The 15,037-nt window shown below is 40.4% G+C and overlaps 1 protein-coding gene across 1 annotated transcript in view; it reads left to right on the forward strand.

The window, feature by feature from the left end:
- The first annotated feature begins 255 nt into the window (after window positions 1–255).
- The window catches only part of LOC108095893 (ABC transporter G family member 20), a 44,036-nt gene continuing 29,254 nt past the window's right edge, over window positions 256–15,037 (forward strand). The window contains exons 1-2 of the mRNA XM_017197208.1: window positions 256–946; window positions 13,267–13,514. Coding sequence (XP_017052697.1) covers window positions 13,279–13,514 — 236 coding nt within the window. The 5' untranslated portion in view covers window positions 256–946; window positions 13,267–13,278. The remainder of the gene's footprint in view (window positions 947–13,266; window positions 13,515–15,037) is intronic.

Below are 15,037 nucleotides of genomic sequence, written 5' to 3' on the forward strand. Positions count from 1 at the left end.
ATTTCTTATTTAATGATTTAAATTACTTCTGCTTGCATTTTGAATCCATAAATTTATGCAAAATAATTTTAAGGTTTTAATATTAGCTTGGTCATGAACCATAGCCGTTCCTCTTTCGTACGATCAAAGCTTTTAAGCTCGCACCGATCTGTTCCCAGCGTGCCTAGCCAGTGGGAACAGTCTTCGCCGCAGAAGTCAGACCACTCCACTTACTATTTTGATCTTTTAGACGGCTCGTTTAGACGGCTTCAGAAACGCGGCTTAAAAGAGACGTCTCTGTCGGCGTCGCAGTCGATATGGCCGATGCTATTTTCGAATTGGGCGATCTGTCAGCGCTACGAAGTCGGTTTGTTGAGTTGATCAGTTGAATTCACGTCGTCGGCGAGTCGAGAAGCAAAACGCGGAAACGTTTAAGCAACTAGGCCGAGAACCTGAGCTGAGTTTTAAGATACTTTTTGTGGTTTGAGTTGCGCGCGGGGTTTTTTACGGGCCCGACATAAATCAGAGCAATTTGCAGATCGTTTTTGCGAGCGTTGTGAATGGGCCAAGTTAAGCGGCGATTATTGTGCAGTGCAGCTTTCAAATCCATCTCAGTGTGGTAATTTTTCTGTTGGCTAATTGTGCAAGTAAAGCCAAAATTCAAAACAACAACCACGTTTCGGCCGTGTTTGTGTGTGTTTGTGCCAGTGTATCTGTGTCCGCTCAATCTTTGCTCAATCGCAATCTTTGGGCATTGCCAAAACAGGTTAACTAAAAGCAAACGTGTTCTTTACGTTTCTGTTGACTTTGCCAGCCGCAAAGCCAAAAGTTAGTCAACAAAACAGAGGAAAAAAACAAAATTACAGCACGGAAAATCAATAGCAAATTGTTGCCACAGTTCCTGCAGTCCGTGGTTAACCGAGAATAAAAGCGGCAGAAGCCAGTTGAAGAACTTCAAGGAGCACAGGTAACCGCAGGCCAATGGCCCCACCAATAAAATGGATGCTGCTGGGACTTCCCCAGCCAACCAGCTCAAGGATGCCCAGATAATGCAGGGCTTCGCGCTCCCAAAAGAAAAAATACAAAAAAAAGATAAAAGAAAACAACAATAAAAAGCAGCATCGTCAACGACCTGCTCCAATTCGATTTATGCAGTCCAAGGTCAACAGCAACGGCTTTAAAATGCAAACTCAGCCGAAGCTGAATCTCCAAATGAATGCGATGTTGCTGCTGTTTCTGCTGTCGCGTCTTTTGTCTTGCGTTTTTTGAACTTTTCAGCTCTGGCCGACTTTTGTTATAACCCGTCAAAGCGAACGAAAGACGCCGCAAAAGATTAAAGGTTGCAGCTCAGAAAAAAAACCAATAAATTCATATTGACAGCCAAAATTAAATTTTAATTTCTATGTAATTTGGTAGATTGGAGAACAGAGGCTTTAAGTGCACAAATCATAAATTAGATAAGCAGGCCATAATATAAATTTAAACGTTTAGCTCCTAACAGTCAAAATTAGTGTCTTCTGCCTAAAAGTTTTACATATCAGCTGTCCTTCGTTCAACAAGAGGGTCGTAACTCGAGCTCTTTCACAGTCGTTTGTAATTATTTAATTTGCTGCCTCTAACCGGGTACTTAACCTTTCCAAATTTACCCACAAACCGCAACAATGAGAGTTGCCACAACAACAATAAGCGAGGTGGCCGCGTTACTTGGCACAATTAAAACCGCAAAACTCAACTTGTTAGTTCACTTTGACCTGCTCAGCAGCAAAAAATTAAAAAAAACAGCAGAGCAGAAAGGTCGCCATGCACCCACAAAGCTCAGCATTAAATTTAAAGAGAAGCCCCTTAAAAAATAAGTCCTGAATTGCTTATGTATGATGGCTTAACTAATAAAAAGTATGCAATTAATGTTGGTCAAGGCGTGTACTCTTGTGTCTGCTTAAATTAATTATTTCACATGAGTTGCACAAAACTGAAAGTCAGTGACTCACTTAATAAAGCCTTACAGATTATGGCATTCTTTTTATTTCTGAAAGGAAACAACAAAGCCGATGAGAAATATGTAAATCCGCGCACAAGTTGCTTAAGATCTTGCAAGTCAGAATGAGTGAAAAGTATTCGTTTTTCGATTTTATAAAATCAACTTTGTCCATAACAACTCCATAAATACCATTAAATAATGACTAGCCAATGACTTTGTTGCGAGCATGAGTGATGAAATTCGTATTCATCAGCTGCCAATTCTATTGGGGGAAATTAAATAAAACTTTTCCATAGGTTTCGGTTGCTTTTTTTAGGTAAATTGAAATAATTCCGCTTAAATTGCTAATTGTTTTGGCCAAATTTTCTAATTAGTGCATCCGTGTTCAATTTGAAGCACTCGTTAGCTGCCAATTGCCGACGGCAATAAATTGCATTTACCATTTCGGCACTTGTTGGGGCTTTTTAAAGTGCAATTAACGCCAAGCTGATGCACAATTATTTATTTATATATTGGATTTTTTATTTTGTCCTTTTTGCCAGGCTCTGAAAACACTTTACTGAGGGAAGCGAACTTTTATTGAGTTTGTCAAGGCGTATCGGGTTTTGGCCATTTGTTACATTTGCATACCATCCAGCGGATGCACATGTAATGGCAATTGATTTACAAGCTATGCGAATCGATATAAGCCGAGTAGCAAAAAATAATTCCCATCTATCTGTGTATATAATTATTCAATTAAACGACCACAGCGAGCCAAAGGTAACCGCCAATAAAAATATTCATCCAAATACAAATAAATGTATTTTCCTTTTCATTTATATGACATTTTTTGCACGATTTTCCGGCAAGAGACATGGAGCCACGAATGCAATCAAAGTTGTACTTTATAAAACCAGCAAAAAATTAAAAAACGACAGCCAAAAGTCCGCAGCAAATTTAATTTATTTGTTTGATTTTTTCTGCAAAAAGTGTCAGACCCTAAAAAACATCATAATAAATGAGCAGTGCGTGGGGGCCAAAGAATACGCTTAAAAAAATAAGGGATCCACCTTTAAATTAAATTGTGGAGTGTGTGTTGTACATTTCATTAAAATATAATAATTAAATAAAACGGTTTTAATGTTTTTGGAAATTTAATAAGGGTTTTTTATGAGAGGCTGAACTTAGCGAAATCGAAAAATATATTTCCTTTGTCAAGTAAGGTAGGCCAAAATAATTTTCGTTGCCCTACTTCTTCACTGTCTTGGCCCATTAATAAATATCAATAAAATCAATTTGCACATTTCCAAGCCCACAAATCAGTCGAGTTTAATTATTGTAAATAGCATTTCAGTTAGGAAGTAAAATCAATTATGCAAATGCCCTTAACAAAGTTATGAAACATGTTGGGAAAATGGCCGAATAAAATTGAGTTCGATGGGAATCCAATGGATTCCCCGATAAACATAAACAGTAAGCAACGGCGAAAGTAGATTTTCCAACTCATCGCTTTTTTATGCCGCCAAAAACGTTCATGAGAATATGCAAAGTTTCTTTTCTCTTCATATTTGCAACGTTTATCCGACTTCCTGACAGCCAACAAACACTAACAGTAATAAGCCACTTGTAAAGCAGCAATAATGTAGATCTATGGGGCCGATATAAAGGACCTTCCTTTTGACACATTTGCATAATCTCAGGCAAATCTTTGGTAACAAGTAATCGAAAATAAATTTGCATAACAAATGCCGGCTTAGAGAGCCAGTGTCAGAGGGAAAAGTGAGCAATAATCTACGGAACTCTTATACTCCAGTACAACAATCAATAAAATACGTACATATTTGAAAAAAATATATACCTATAACTCTGACGACTTTCTGCATTGAGGCGCACAGAAATTTAATCAGAATTTAAATTGAAATTCCCCAGAAGCAAAACGAGACGAAAGGTCGCCGCAATTCGGAGCCACGTATTTTTGCATACTTATTTGTATATCAGCAAATAGAACAAACAGCGGCCTCCAGGCCATAAAAAATAAAAGAAACAAAGACACCGCTCCGGTGCCGAGTAATTGCCAAATGTTTACGCACATATGTACAAGTAATATTTGCATATAAACAGGCATATGTAGCCGCTTTTCATTCCCGACATTGCAACGGTTTTTTAGGGCTCCCCATTTGCATTTCATTTCAAAGCTTGTTTTTTCGGATATTTCTCCGGTTTTTTTTTTTTTTGGACGAAGGATTCCTAGGGGCATACGGAATATGAAGTGCCAAACGATGGGCTGTGATTTCATTTGGCAAGCGGAATTTTGTTTTTTAAGCGGAGACGGGAAATGTGATGACATGATTTTCAAGAGTTTACAGATCGCTGACATTGAGAGCACTCTTTATGGACGGGCTTGCAACACTTTAATTAATTTCCGTTTGTCCCTGGCTTAATTGAAAAGTATACCATCCGTCCGTTCATCATCACTCCATCAGGCGACTCCTTAAGTCAGTGACGACAGATTATTCCGGGTTAATGACTCTTTCGAGTGACACTTGAACGCTTCTCCCTGCTTAAAGCCGCTTACAGTCTGGCCTTTTGGTTGGTGGTTTTGCCCAAAAAGGCAAAAAAAAAAAAAAAAAAAAAAAGTGGAAGTGAAGCAAGTAAAGCGGAATTCTGTTTGCGATTACTCACCCAGCAAAGTTGACTAAGCAACTAAGCTCAGCTGGAATCTAAAAGCCCTGGCTTGAAATTGGATCACAGTTTTATTTTACCATCTATTTTTCATTTTTGGCCGTGTTTGCTTTTGCCTGGAAGCGCTCAACTGTTAAACTGAATAAAATGCAATGCCAGCGCATTTTTAATTGTTATTGCCATTGTTGTTGGTTCGCTGGCCGCTGGTGTTGACTAAATTTAGTTGAAAATACAGTTGCATACGGGTGTGAACCTTGAAAATGAGCGAGGAAATCTGTGCATAATTGTTTGGAAAATGTTTGCACAATTCACACATCAAACCGTAAACCGAAACCAAAGTCTGCAGCTCGCTTGAGGTCGCCTGTTAATTATTACAATACAGACTTCATAAACGAATACGAATTAAATGCTTTCTGCCGGCCCAACGAACGTCGGAGGCCTGCAAAATATTAAAACCCCGTCCGAACGACCTCCTTTTTTCATTAGTTAAATCATAGCCAAACAATTGCAGGCGACAGTCAATGCAAACGCTAGAACAAAACCGAGAAAACAAAACGTTTGTCCCCAGTATTTATTTATACCAATAGCCAGATATCTGTATACACCTGTGTTCAATATGATAATAAGTATATAATATAAAAATAAAATTTTTAATAACTCCGATATGAAATAGTTTATAAAATAAAAATATACATACCAATAACATCTAAGAAAATTAATAAATAAATATGTACATTTCAAGCAATTTATAAACATTACAACGTACTACACTTACTTCCCTTTTTTTATGGGCATTTCAATATTATAAATTAATATTTTTATTATGTTGAACACAGCTGTAGGTATGAATATGGAGACGAAGCGATGTGTATAAAAATGCAATCAAATAAATTTGTATTTTCATTTTTATGGAACAGCAAAATGGCTTTTGACTTGTGCATTTCATGTGCATTTGACGCTCGCTTTGCTGTCCTTTTATTTATTTCTTCGTTTTACTGTTTCAGAAGACCTCGGAGACCTTTTGTCGTGAATATACATTTATTTTAGCCAATTAATTGTCGTTTCGATTGAACAATTCCCCTGTTTGGGGACGGGCTTTAAAAGGCCTTTAAAACGTTGAAGAGCCCATAATTTGAGCAGGGTCTACATATCCCATTCACGAATATGAATGAAAATTCTGGCCCCGCCAGGAGAAAAGCAATAAAAGCCTTTAAATATTTACACACTCAGCCAGAAAAGAGCAAACAAGCGGGCGCGCAATCTCCTTCTCGTATGCAAATAAATGCTAAACAGTTGGAGGGCCTTGAATCCCATCTTCTTTTTTTGGCCGAGTGTGTTTGCCAGGATTTTGACTTCAACTTTTGCAGCTTACCGCACGGCGTATACTTGATCGATTTACCGAAAGTTCAATGTGAGCCGCGATTCCCGCTTTGTTTGCTTGTTTATGTGAACGGCAGGGCTGAAAAGTGATTGTCGGTGTCACAGAGATTTGTTCTGGCCTTCGGCTGTGTGCTGCGTTTGTCGCACAAATAGCAGCAACACTGTGGCCCAGTGTCTCAGCCGCATCTGCAGTTGCATTGCATGTTATTTGCCGTCTGATGATACCAAATCCCAGACCCTCGTTCCCCCCTTTGCCGATATCCGCCCACAAAACAACCCAGACGCAATGCACTTTATGTCTTGATGCTCCTGACTGCGGCGCCGGAGTCTCGAGGGTTTGCTCCAGAAACTGCTTTTGAACACAGAGAAAAACTGGAAAGCATAAGGGAAATAGATTATAACGAACTTACTTTATTTAACTACAGATTAGGAAGCTTTGAAAAAAGGAGTTCAGATGTATTCTACGTTTACCTTTTAGCCTTTAATATTTAAACCACCAATTAAGGTATTTGTTTTCCGTGCAACAAAGCTGCATTGCATTTTCCCCGCTCTTGCACTGATTGTCACCAGGACGAGCACAACACTATCATCATCATCATGGTTCCTCTCCCTCCACTCCTGCCCCTTCTCGTCATCGTCCTCGAAATCCTAGTTGCATCCCCTCCACGCTAATCCTTGTCATGCTCCGACGACCCAGCGACTGCTTCGCTTGTTCCTCCCTGTTGTTATTGTCAAGTGCAAATGTGTCGGTGAAATATGCATAGACATAAATATTTCAACGTGTTAAGGGGGAGCTGTGAGGGTGGGAAAAACTGCTGGGAATGTGTGAAAATCACCGACTGAGGACGGAGATCATGATGCAATCCTTTTTCCCGACATTGGACAATGTCTTATGCAATTGCCGTAACTGACCTTAGCCAATTTCTCAGGCATTGCGCACAGGCGATTCAATTGGTAGCAGGAAAATTTATGAGCCCAGACAGACAGCTCGTATGCTCATAAATAGAAATCAGATTCGCATGCCGAAGCTTCTAGGTTTCCATGGACATATCATAGTGTTTATATTTAATTTAATGGGTGTGTCCAAATTGCATACATTTTGCAATCATTTGCATTTCATATTAGCCGGCATGCGATGGATGCTGACGTTTTAGCACTGAGAAAAAAAGGTTTTGCATTAGGTTGTTACATATAGAATTATCGTATTAATAAAAGGTAGAATAACTTTTAAAACACACAATACAAAAAAAAAAAAACAATAAATTTGCAGTTGAGTGATTTATTTAATGCTGCTAATAAATTGTATTTAATTTGAACTTAAAATTCTCTGACTTTTTATTTAAGTTTTGTGTTTAGTGTACGAATTTGCTACTCGTATTTTCCATTTAGGCAAACAACGACCACTTTCATTGCCAAGTGCAGGCCTCAAGTGCCGGGTCGTAAGTTAAAGATACGGAAACTTTGCCACACAAGCTCCACGTTGTGGTTCTTTCCACACGGTGGCGTGCGTTAATGGCCAGCGGAAATGTTGTCCGGCGTTTGGCTGCCAAAGTGCAACCCCAGCTGACCCCCACTTTTCAACATATCTGTCATAGGCGAGTTGATGAATAACTCGGAATCCGGTTTTTCGCACCAAACTGTTTCCAAGTGAAATTGCGAGAAGCGACTGTTGATCTTTTGGCGATCGTTAGTGGGTTCCACCCCCTTTTTAGTCCTCTATTGTGACTTCATTGTTTGCCACTTAGGGATGCACATTCTTGAAATGCATCAAGGTTTTCTGAATAGAGAAGCTAATGCCTGAGGTCACTCGTATTTAAGAGGCTGGTGTGCAAAGTGCAGTTGTTTCATAGTTGTATAAGCTGATTGTAGGCTATATCATTGCACACAGCAAATAATTGCCGGCAATTGAAAAATTTCCTCAGTTCGAAGTGCGCAAGTCAGGCAATGCATTTTCAGTGAAAGTTCACGCAAAAGGTTGACCTTGATCAGAAATGATATAAATTATTTTACATTACCTCAATATTGCAATGGAGGTACTAATTTGCTTTTCATTTTAACTGCAATTATTGAGCAGTCAGTTCAGTTTTCAAGAGAACTTTTGTAGAGCTGTCAATAAAATTGGAAGCAGCTGAGGTTGCCTGGTTGATTGCATTGAAATCGGATCACTTTAGATTGCAGTAGTGATTAAGCTCAGACAAAAGAATATTGCTTCAGGTAACTTGGTTCCTCCCAATTTCGTTCTCCATTCGAAACATGTTTTAATTGCAATCAGCGAACCATTCTGCCGACTCGCTTGCCTGATCAGTTATTTGTCAAAGCTGATTTCGTGGCCGCCTGCAACGTATTTCGCTGTTATTGCATCGCATCGAACATGGCAACATGCCGATTCTGCCCAGGCAGCTGTAAACTAGAATTTTGAATTCACAAATTTCAATTAACAACGTTGCCAAATGCGCTGACTCAGAGGCCAGAAGGAAATTGCGAGCACACATCGCACATGGTGGCCGCAAAAATACGAGACTTGGCAAATCGTTCATGACTGGCCGAGCTACCGCTTTCCACCGACATTGTGACAGCTTAATTGGGCCAGCCGTGGGTGGACCGGGTGGTAGTTTCCCTCAGTGTATCTACCATGTGCATGCCCCTTACGGAAATGCTGCCAACTCCCAGTTGCATGCTATTCAAAACAGGACAGGTTGAACCCTACACATTTCGAGGGGGATTTGCATTTTGCAAAAGAATCCTCAAAACATTTTTAACTCGACTTGCACTATATTGTTAAAATTCGTATTTACAATAAAAAATATTTTGTTTTTAATTCCAAAAGTGTGGAATTACTGAAAGTTTATTTCAACGTAAAGCTCGTGGTTATAGTTTAACAAGCTCTCAACACTCTTGAAAACACAATTTTTTTTCAGTTAGTTTTCCATTTTTTCCTTCCTTTTCCATCATTGTTATCTGTGATAAGGACCAACATAAACCTTTCGTTACACATTCGAGCAGACTGTTCTATCAGGAAAACAGGCAACTAATGACTCGTAATAATTGCGGTTCATGTTCGGTAAGAAAAATAGGCTTCATTAAATACAAAAGCGCTTAGCAGAAGGCCCACCGCCCACCAAGGCCCACAGCCAGATCCCAGGCAAAGTATAGTAACAACATCGGCAAAACCAAACCAACAAGCATAACAAACGATCTATGAGCATTTCAGGCCATTTCAACAAGCTCGAACATTTTGCGGTTACACCCAGGAAATTGTTTGTTGGATTTCGGAATTATATTTTGCTGCCGGGCTGCTGGCAGGATGCAAAATTTAAACCGGCAAACAAATATTCCAGCATGTGTGCTCGTTGCTTGAGCGTGCTACTGATTAAGTTGTGCGGCAGCCTTTCAATTTTTAGCAGCCCGAATATTATGTGAAAATGGAATTTAAACTGCAGACAATTTGTTATTAGCCGCCTAAGCCTGTTTGCCTATGCAATTTCCAGCCTCCACGAGGCGTGTACACAATGTGGCCAAAAGGAAATTATGTTAAACTGTTTATGGCCTTCAGCCGAGCACAACAGAAGAATCCGCCTTTGACTCCTGCCAAATTATTTCCACATTTGCAGCTCACAGAAAGCAGTGTGAATTATTTGCTAACTATTTGGGAAATTGTTTCACTCATCCACGAGTGTGTGGCCATTCCATTACTGCCACATGAGCGCACTTTTTGACGCTGACCGGCGAAATTTTTGCTGTGCAAATTTATTGAGCATAAAATTTTGTGGAAATTCGTTTTTTACCCCGCATGTGCAAAACTAAAAATAAACATAAATATTTATTAGTCCGCCAAGAGTTGTCCCCTCGCTTTGCGTATATATGCAAATGACTACCCAAGATCTGGGCCCTGTCATTGACCCATTTCCGGATGCTTTCAGCCTCGAGGCAAAGCACACATTAAATGTGCTGGAAGCTGGGGCCCAGCAATCAAGTGATTCACTCAAGCAGATGCGAGTGCTTACATAATTTTCGGACGAAAATTGATTTAAGTGCAGAGTTTATTGACATGGGGCCTGCGATGGTGTTTTTAACTTAAGTCTAAATTTAATGATATACCGAAATTTATTAATTTTCATGGTAATAGGCTTAGATTCTCCCATTTAGCTTTTGGTTTTATTATTATTAAAAAAAATTTCACAATTAACACATTATTTCAGAAAGAACACGCATTTTCCCGTAAGATTGCTTAAAACTCAATCCTTAACGTGTCTGTAACCGAATGCGTAGTTAACTCTAAACACAGAGCATAAATGCTACAAAGATCGAGTCGTAAATTCTCGCATGGCACATTTTGCGCACAAATAAAAACGCACTAAAGCGAGTTGTTGGGGAAGATGTGACTAGCATTCCGTGGGGGTTAAACATTTTGGTTATTTACCTGCCTAAAAACAAATCCCCGTATAGAGATACGTGTATCTATGGCTAGACAAGTGTCAGGCACCAGATAATCATTTCAGTTTACAACTTTTTCGCTGTTGTTGTTTCAGTTGTTCTTGTTGTTGTTTGCTTTTGGGGAAAAAAAGTTTTTCGGCATCCCCTTGACTCATTGTCGCGCCTGCTTTATGGGCGTGGCTATTGCCATTGAAGCCGTCGTGGCCGTTGTTCCTTTTTATTGCGGCGCTTATATTTGTTGGCAGGAAATAGCTTTCGTGTGCTCACATTCGATAGATACAATCGCAGCACGCAACAATTTGCACTTCTTTATGTTGCTGAACTTCAAACTTTGTTTGGGGACTCCTCCTTTCCGATCCGGTCCTTTATTTATATAAACATATTTTACCTTTCATGCATGTGCGCACCTGTTCCCCCTTTGCCGTCGGCTTATCCGGTGCTATGTGTGATTTTATTTATTTCCGGCTGCCTGCCAACTCTTACAAAAGCCCATAAAGATTTCCAGAATGCGGATACAAATCTGTGCAGGCACACGTATCTGAAAGATACGCCCCGAGCAAGGCCAAGTTTAAAGATCCGCCGGGCCGAAAAACAGTTTCCCTTTTTACCCCGGCTGTCCGCAATTCGTTTCTGCAGCCTTTATTACATTAAAGGATACTCGGTTTGTGCCTGGGTCTTAACCACTAACACCTTTCTTTTCGTGTGTTGAAAAATGACTGCAGCAAAGTTTTATTGTTTGTTTGTAACTGCTAGAGAATCTCTGCACGTACAGCGCAGGTTGCAACTATAACTCTAAGCAACATAAATTTCCATTAAGTATTTATTTAATTATTTTAAAATTAAAGCATAGTTTTAATATATAGTACAACAATATATTTAAATAAGTTTTATATTCATTTCATTGGCATCACAAGTCTAACTATAAACCTCATGTCGTTTGCAATGCCCAATTAAATCAGAAACTGGAAGGAGTTATGTGTGTTCTTGGTTTTGCAGTTCTTTGATTAAATTCTGCCGGTCGAGAGCAAAAGTTTTAATTAGAGGCTAAGATTCATTCAAAGTCCCTTTGGTCATCGGTCTTGTGCTGTGCATATTAATGGGATTAAAAACAAGTTAATTAACATGGAAGTCTGTGGGCGGTTAACCGCACCACAGGGCGGATGAGCAATACGATTTTTGACTGGTCGAGCCACATGCAGTTATAATCAGCTTAGCACTAACGTTGCATCATTATCATCATCGTCAGAGAATGATTGCGATTGCTCCTGCTCCAGCCAGCTACTTACATGTTTAAACAATATTTCTTAATTGAAATGCCGGAGGGCAAACCGAGTAACATTAGCAGTGACAGCCGTATAGCTCATGAGTCCATTGCCGCAAAACACCAAAACCAAACCAAACCAAACCAAGCCGTACCGGGGAATTGTCTGGCTCCTCCTCCCGTTTTTGGCTGCAAGCGAGAGCTGAGCAGAAATTAATTACATTGAAGTCATTTATCAAGAAAGTTTATTTCTTGCAGTTGGAGCTGGCCAAAAAAGCCAAAACTAAACCAAACCGAACCGAACCATACCGAAACGAACTGAACTGAACTGAACTGAAATACGGCAAAGTAGAACCGAAAGCCAGGCCAACTCAACCACATCCCGTCAGTTGTTGTTTCCGTTACTTGGCTAGTTGTTGTTGTTATGCTTATTTTTATTTATTTGCCCTGGCCCTGCCTATTGTTAGTGAAAAGTAAATCAATAAATGGCATCGGGCTTCGGATTTTGTTTCGCTTCCTTTGCCATTTTTTCCCCCATTGTTTTTCCGTTGAGCTGTGCAAAATAATTGCAAAAGTTTTGCCCAAGCTGGCAAATTGTTTGCTGCATTTTCGATTAGCAAAATGTCAATTTCGAATGAAAATGAAAATAAAAAGCAACTACCAAAGCACTTGGCCAAATTGTCGTTAACTGGCAAATGCCACTACAGTTGGGAGGATGGCAAATAGTGGGTCCTGTTCTGCAGGACACTGGCCATCGGGACTATCGGGGGGCATCGAGCTCTCTGGCGAGAAGCGGAGCCATTTTCAAAATTTGATTTCGTTCGAGCCAAAATGGGCAATGGGCAATGGGCTGCCACCAGCGACCAGCAACCATCGACCAGCAACCAACAGCAACCAACAGCATCATCCGCACGAAAAACAGTGCGAGGGTCAGGGGTCGCATCTACATGACAGCAATATCCATCACGAGGCTAAAGCTCCATTCTGGCTTGACGATATACAAAAATTGGTTTAATCAACTGTGAAACAACTGCAGCAACGACACTAGCTAAAATAGAAAGCAACAACAAAGGCGGCAGAAGCGACAAATGTTGCAACTTGGCTGGGATATAGTGGCAGAAATGGAAAACAGGCAGCGGGTATCGAGTGCATCCATAAACAAGAACATGGATAGAGGAGCGGTCCATATACCCTTTTCAGGATTGTTAAATCGTTTAGAGTTTATCACGATTAGTTCACATTCAGAGACAAATTGAATTTTAATAAAGCGATTTGTTAGGTTAGGGGTTTTCATAAAAGAAACAACAAGCCAACAAACTGATGATGTTTGGTATTAGCTAAAGTGACCAAAGAATTCAATAGGGCATTTACGTTATAGATCCTATGCTGCGTGGCAAATGTTAGGCTATCACTATCGATATCTTTCCTTGTTAGTGAACAACAACAACAGTAGCAATAGTAGTAACAGCAACTCCAGTGGCCAGGAGCTGTGCCAATTTTAGTCGTAGTTATTCCAACTCCTGTCGCATGCAAGGACCTAGACTAATATCGATTTATGGACTATTTGCAGAGTTGCCGCGACATGGACGCCGCTGCCGATGGAGTACCGCCAACGGCGCCAGCAGCGACGGCGACGACGGCCAACAGCGATCTGGACTTGGCGGCACGTCGGCGACTCTTCATCTCACAGCCCTCGACATTGGCGACGCGCCGCCAGCAGGCGGTTTGTGTGCGGAGGGCCCACAAAATGTACGGCAGCAGCAAGAACCCCAACGTTGTCCTCGACGGCCTGAACATGACAGTGCCCAAGGGATCCATGTGAGTGCCCATCTGGATTAAGATGTACGGGGTCTATACTGGCTTTGGGTTGCACTCGCCTTTTGTGGCTCAAATGCTGACACACAAGTTAGAAACACACCATGTAGACTAGAAAAATTACATTACAAATTTAACATTAGTTTAGAGGTCAAAGCATAAGCACTGCATATTTTAAGAGTATCTTTTGGTAGAAAAACCAAAGAAATATGGAAAAATCCTTTTAAATTATGTGACAAATTAACATATATATGTTTTAAAAATGTTTCTGTTTAACCTGTTAAACAAGCAACTGGTCTACGTGACCCCATGTCGATGCCGATCAGTCTAAAAGTCTAAAATGCTCAGATTTCTAAACGAAATATTTTCATTTTCTAATTAAGCGCGTGGAATATGATTTGTGTAATGCCAGCATATGTAAATTTTTTGTTTCGCTTTCCCAAAATAAGCTCATTAGACTCCCCGTCCCCCGAATGATTAAAAACAGCGAGTGGGGGTACACAGAGAAAAAATCATATGCAGCTCCCCACGCAAACAGAAAGAACGGCGCTGACCAAAATCCGAAAATCGAATATGCAAATGTGGGGCAGTGGGATGAATATTCGAATTCGGATGCGATTGGGAATTTCAGAGTGGTGAGTGGGGGAGTGGGGAGTAGAGATACTAACGAAATGCAAATGCAGTTTCCGCGAGATGGATTGAGCAGTTGCGGCCATTGTTTGAGTGCTGTGTGAATGGCCGCGAAATGTTAGTGACCGCAATTAGCACTCAACATCTGACGAACGAACACAAGCGCGCACTCAAATGAGGCAGCAAAGTGGCCAAGACGATGAGCCGCAGTCGACAGACCGAAAGTGGGTCAATGTCAGCGCTTGAAAAACTGCCAAATTAACAGCAGTAACAACAAAAGACGGCGGGCTCGAGCCGCAGCATCCATTGAGATAAAAAACCAGTTTTTGAGCCAAGACTTAAACCAACTAAGTGATCTGTGGAGTTGCCAGATCGTGCATATATGTAGTGTACCTATTTCTTTTCTCCTACTCTTGTCTGTCATCATTACTTTCATATTCATAGTGCCATTTATTTAGCAAACAAATTTGTTACTTTTCACATTCACTCCGGATTCTACGAAAAATAGTATACTCATAATTCTTAACAAGTATCTAAGCCAGGTAAAAAACACAAGCCCCACAACGGAAGAGAAAAAAGGGGAAAGGGCAATAGCCTGGCCATGATATAACCGTCGCCTTGATGTGGGTGTTTGTTTTGGCCATTTAGCGAGATATTTCACACTGCCTGAGCGACCGACTGACTGACTGACTGTCACACTTGAAATCTGTGAAAAACCAACAACAACAACCACAAAACAAAAGAGGCGCAGCTGGAAAAAAAATACAAAGCTGAAACACCAAAATGAAGAAAGAAAAACTGTCAGCAGCGCGTTAGTGTGAACAAGAAGATTTAGCACAAAATATGTCGCCCGGTCTCTCACTCCGGAATGAGGACTACGGCCTTAGGACTCCGGA

The sequence above is a fragment of the Drosophila ficusphila genome, unplaced genomic scaffold (genome assembly GCF_018152265.1).
Source record: "Drosophila ficusphila isolate 14025-0441.05 unplaced genomic scaffold, ASM1815226v1 contig_791, whole genome shotgun sequence".
NCBI classification, from domain to species: Eukaryota; Metazoa; Arthropoda; class Insecta; order Diptera; family Drosophilidae; genus Drosophila; species Drosophila ficusphila.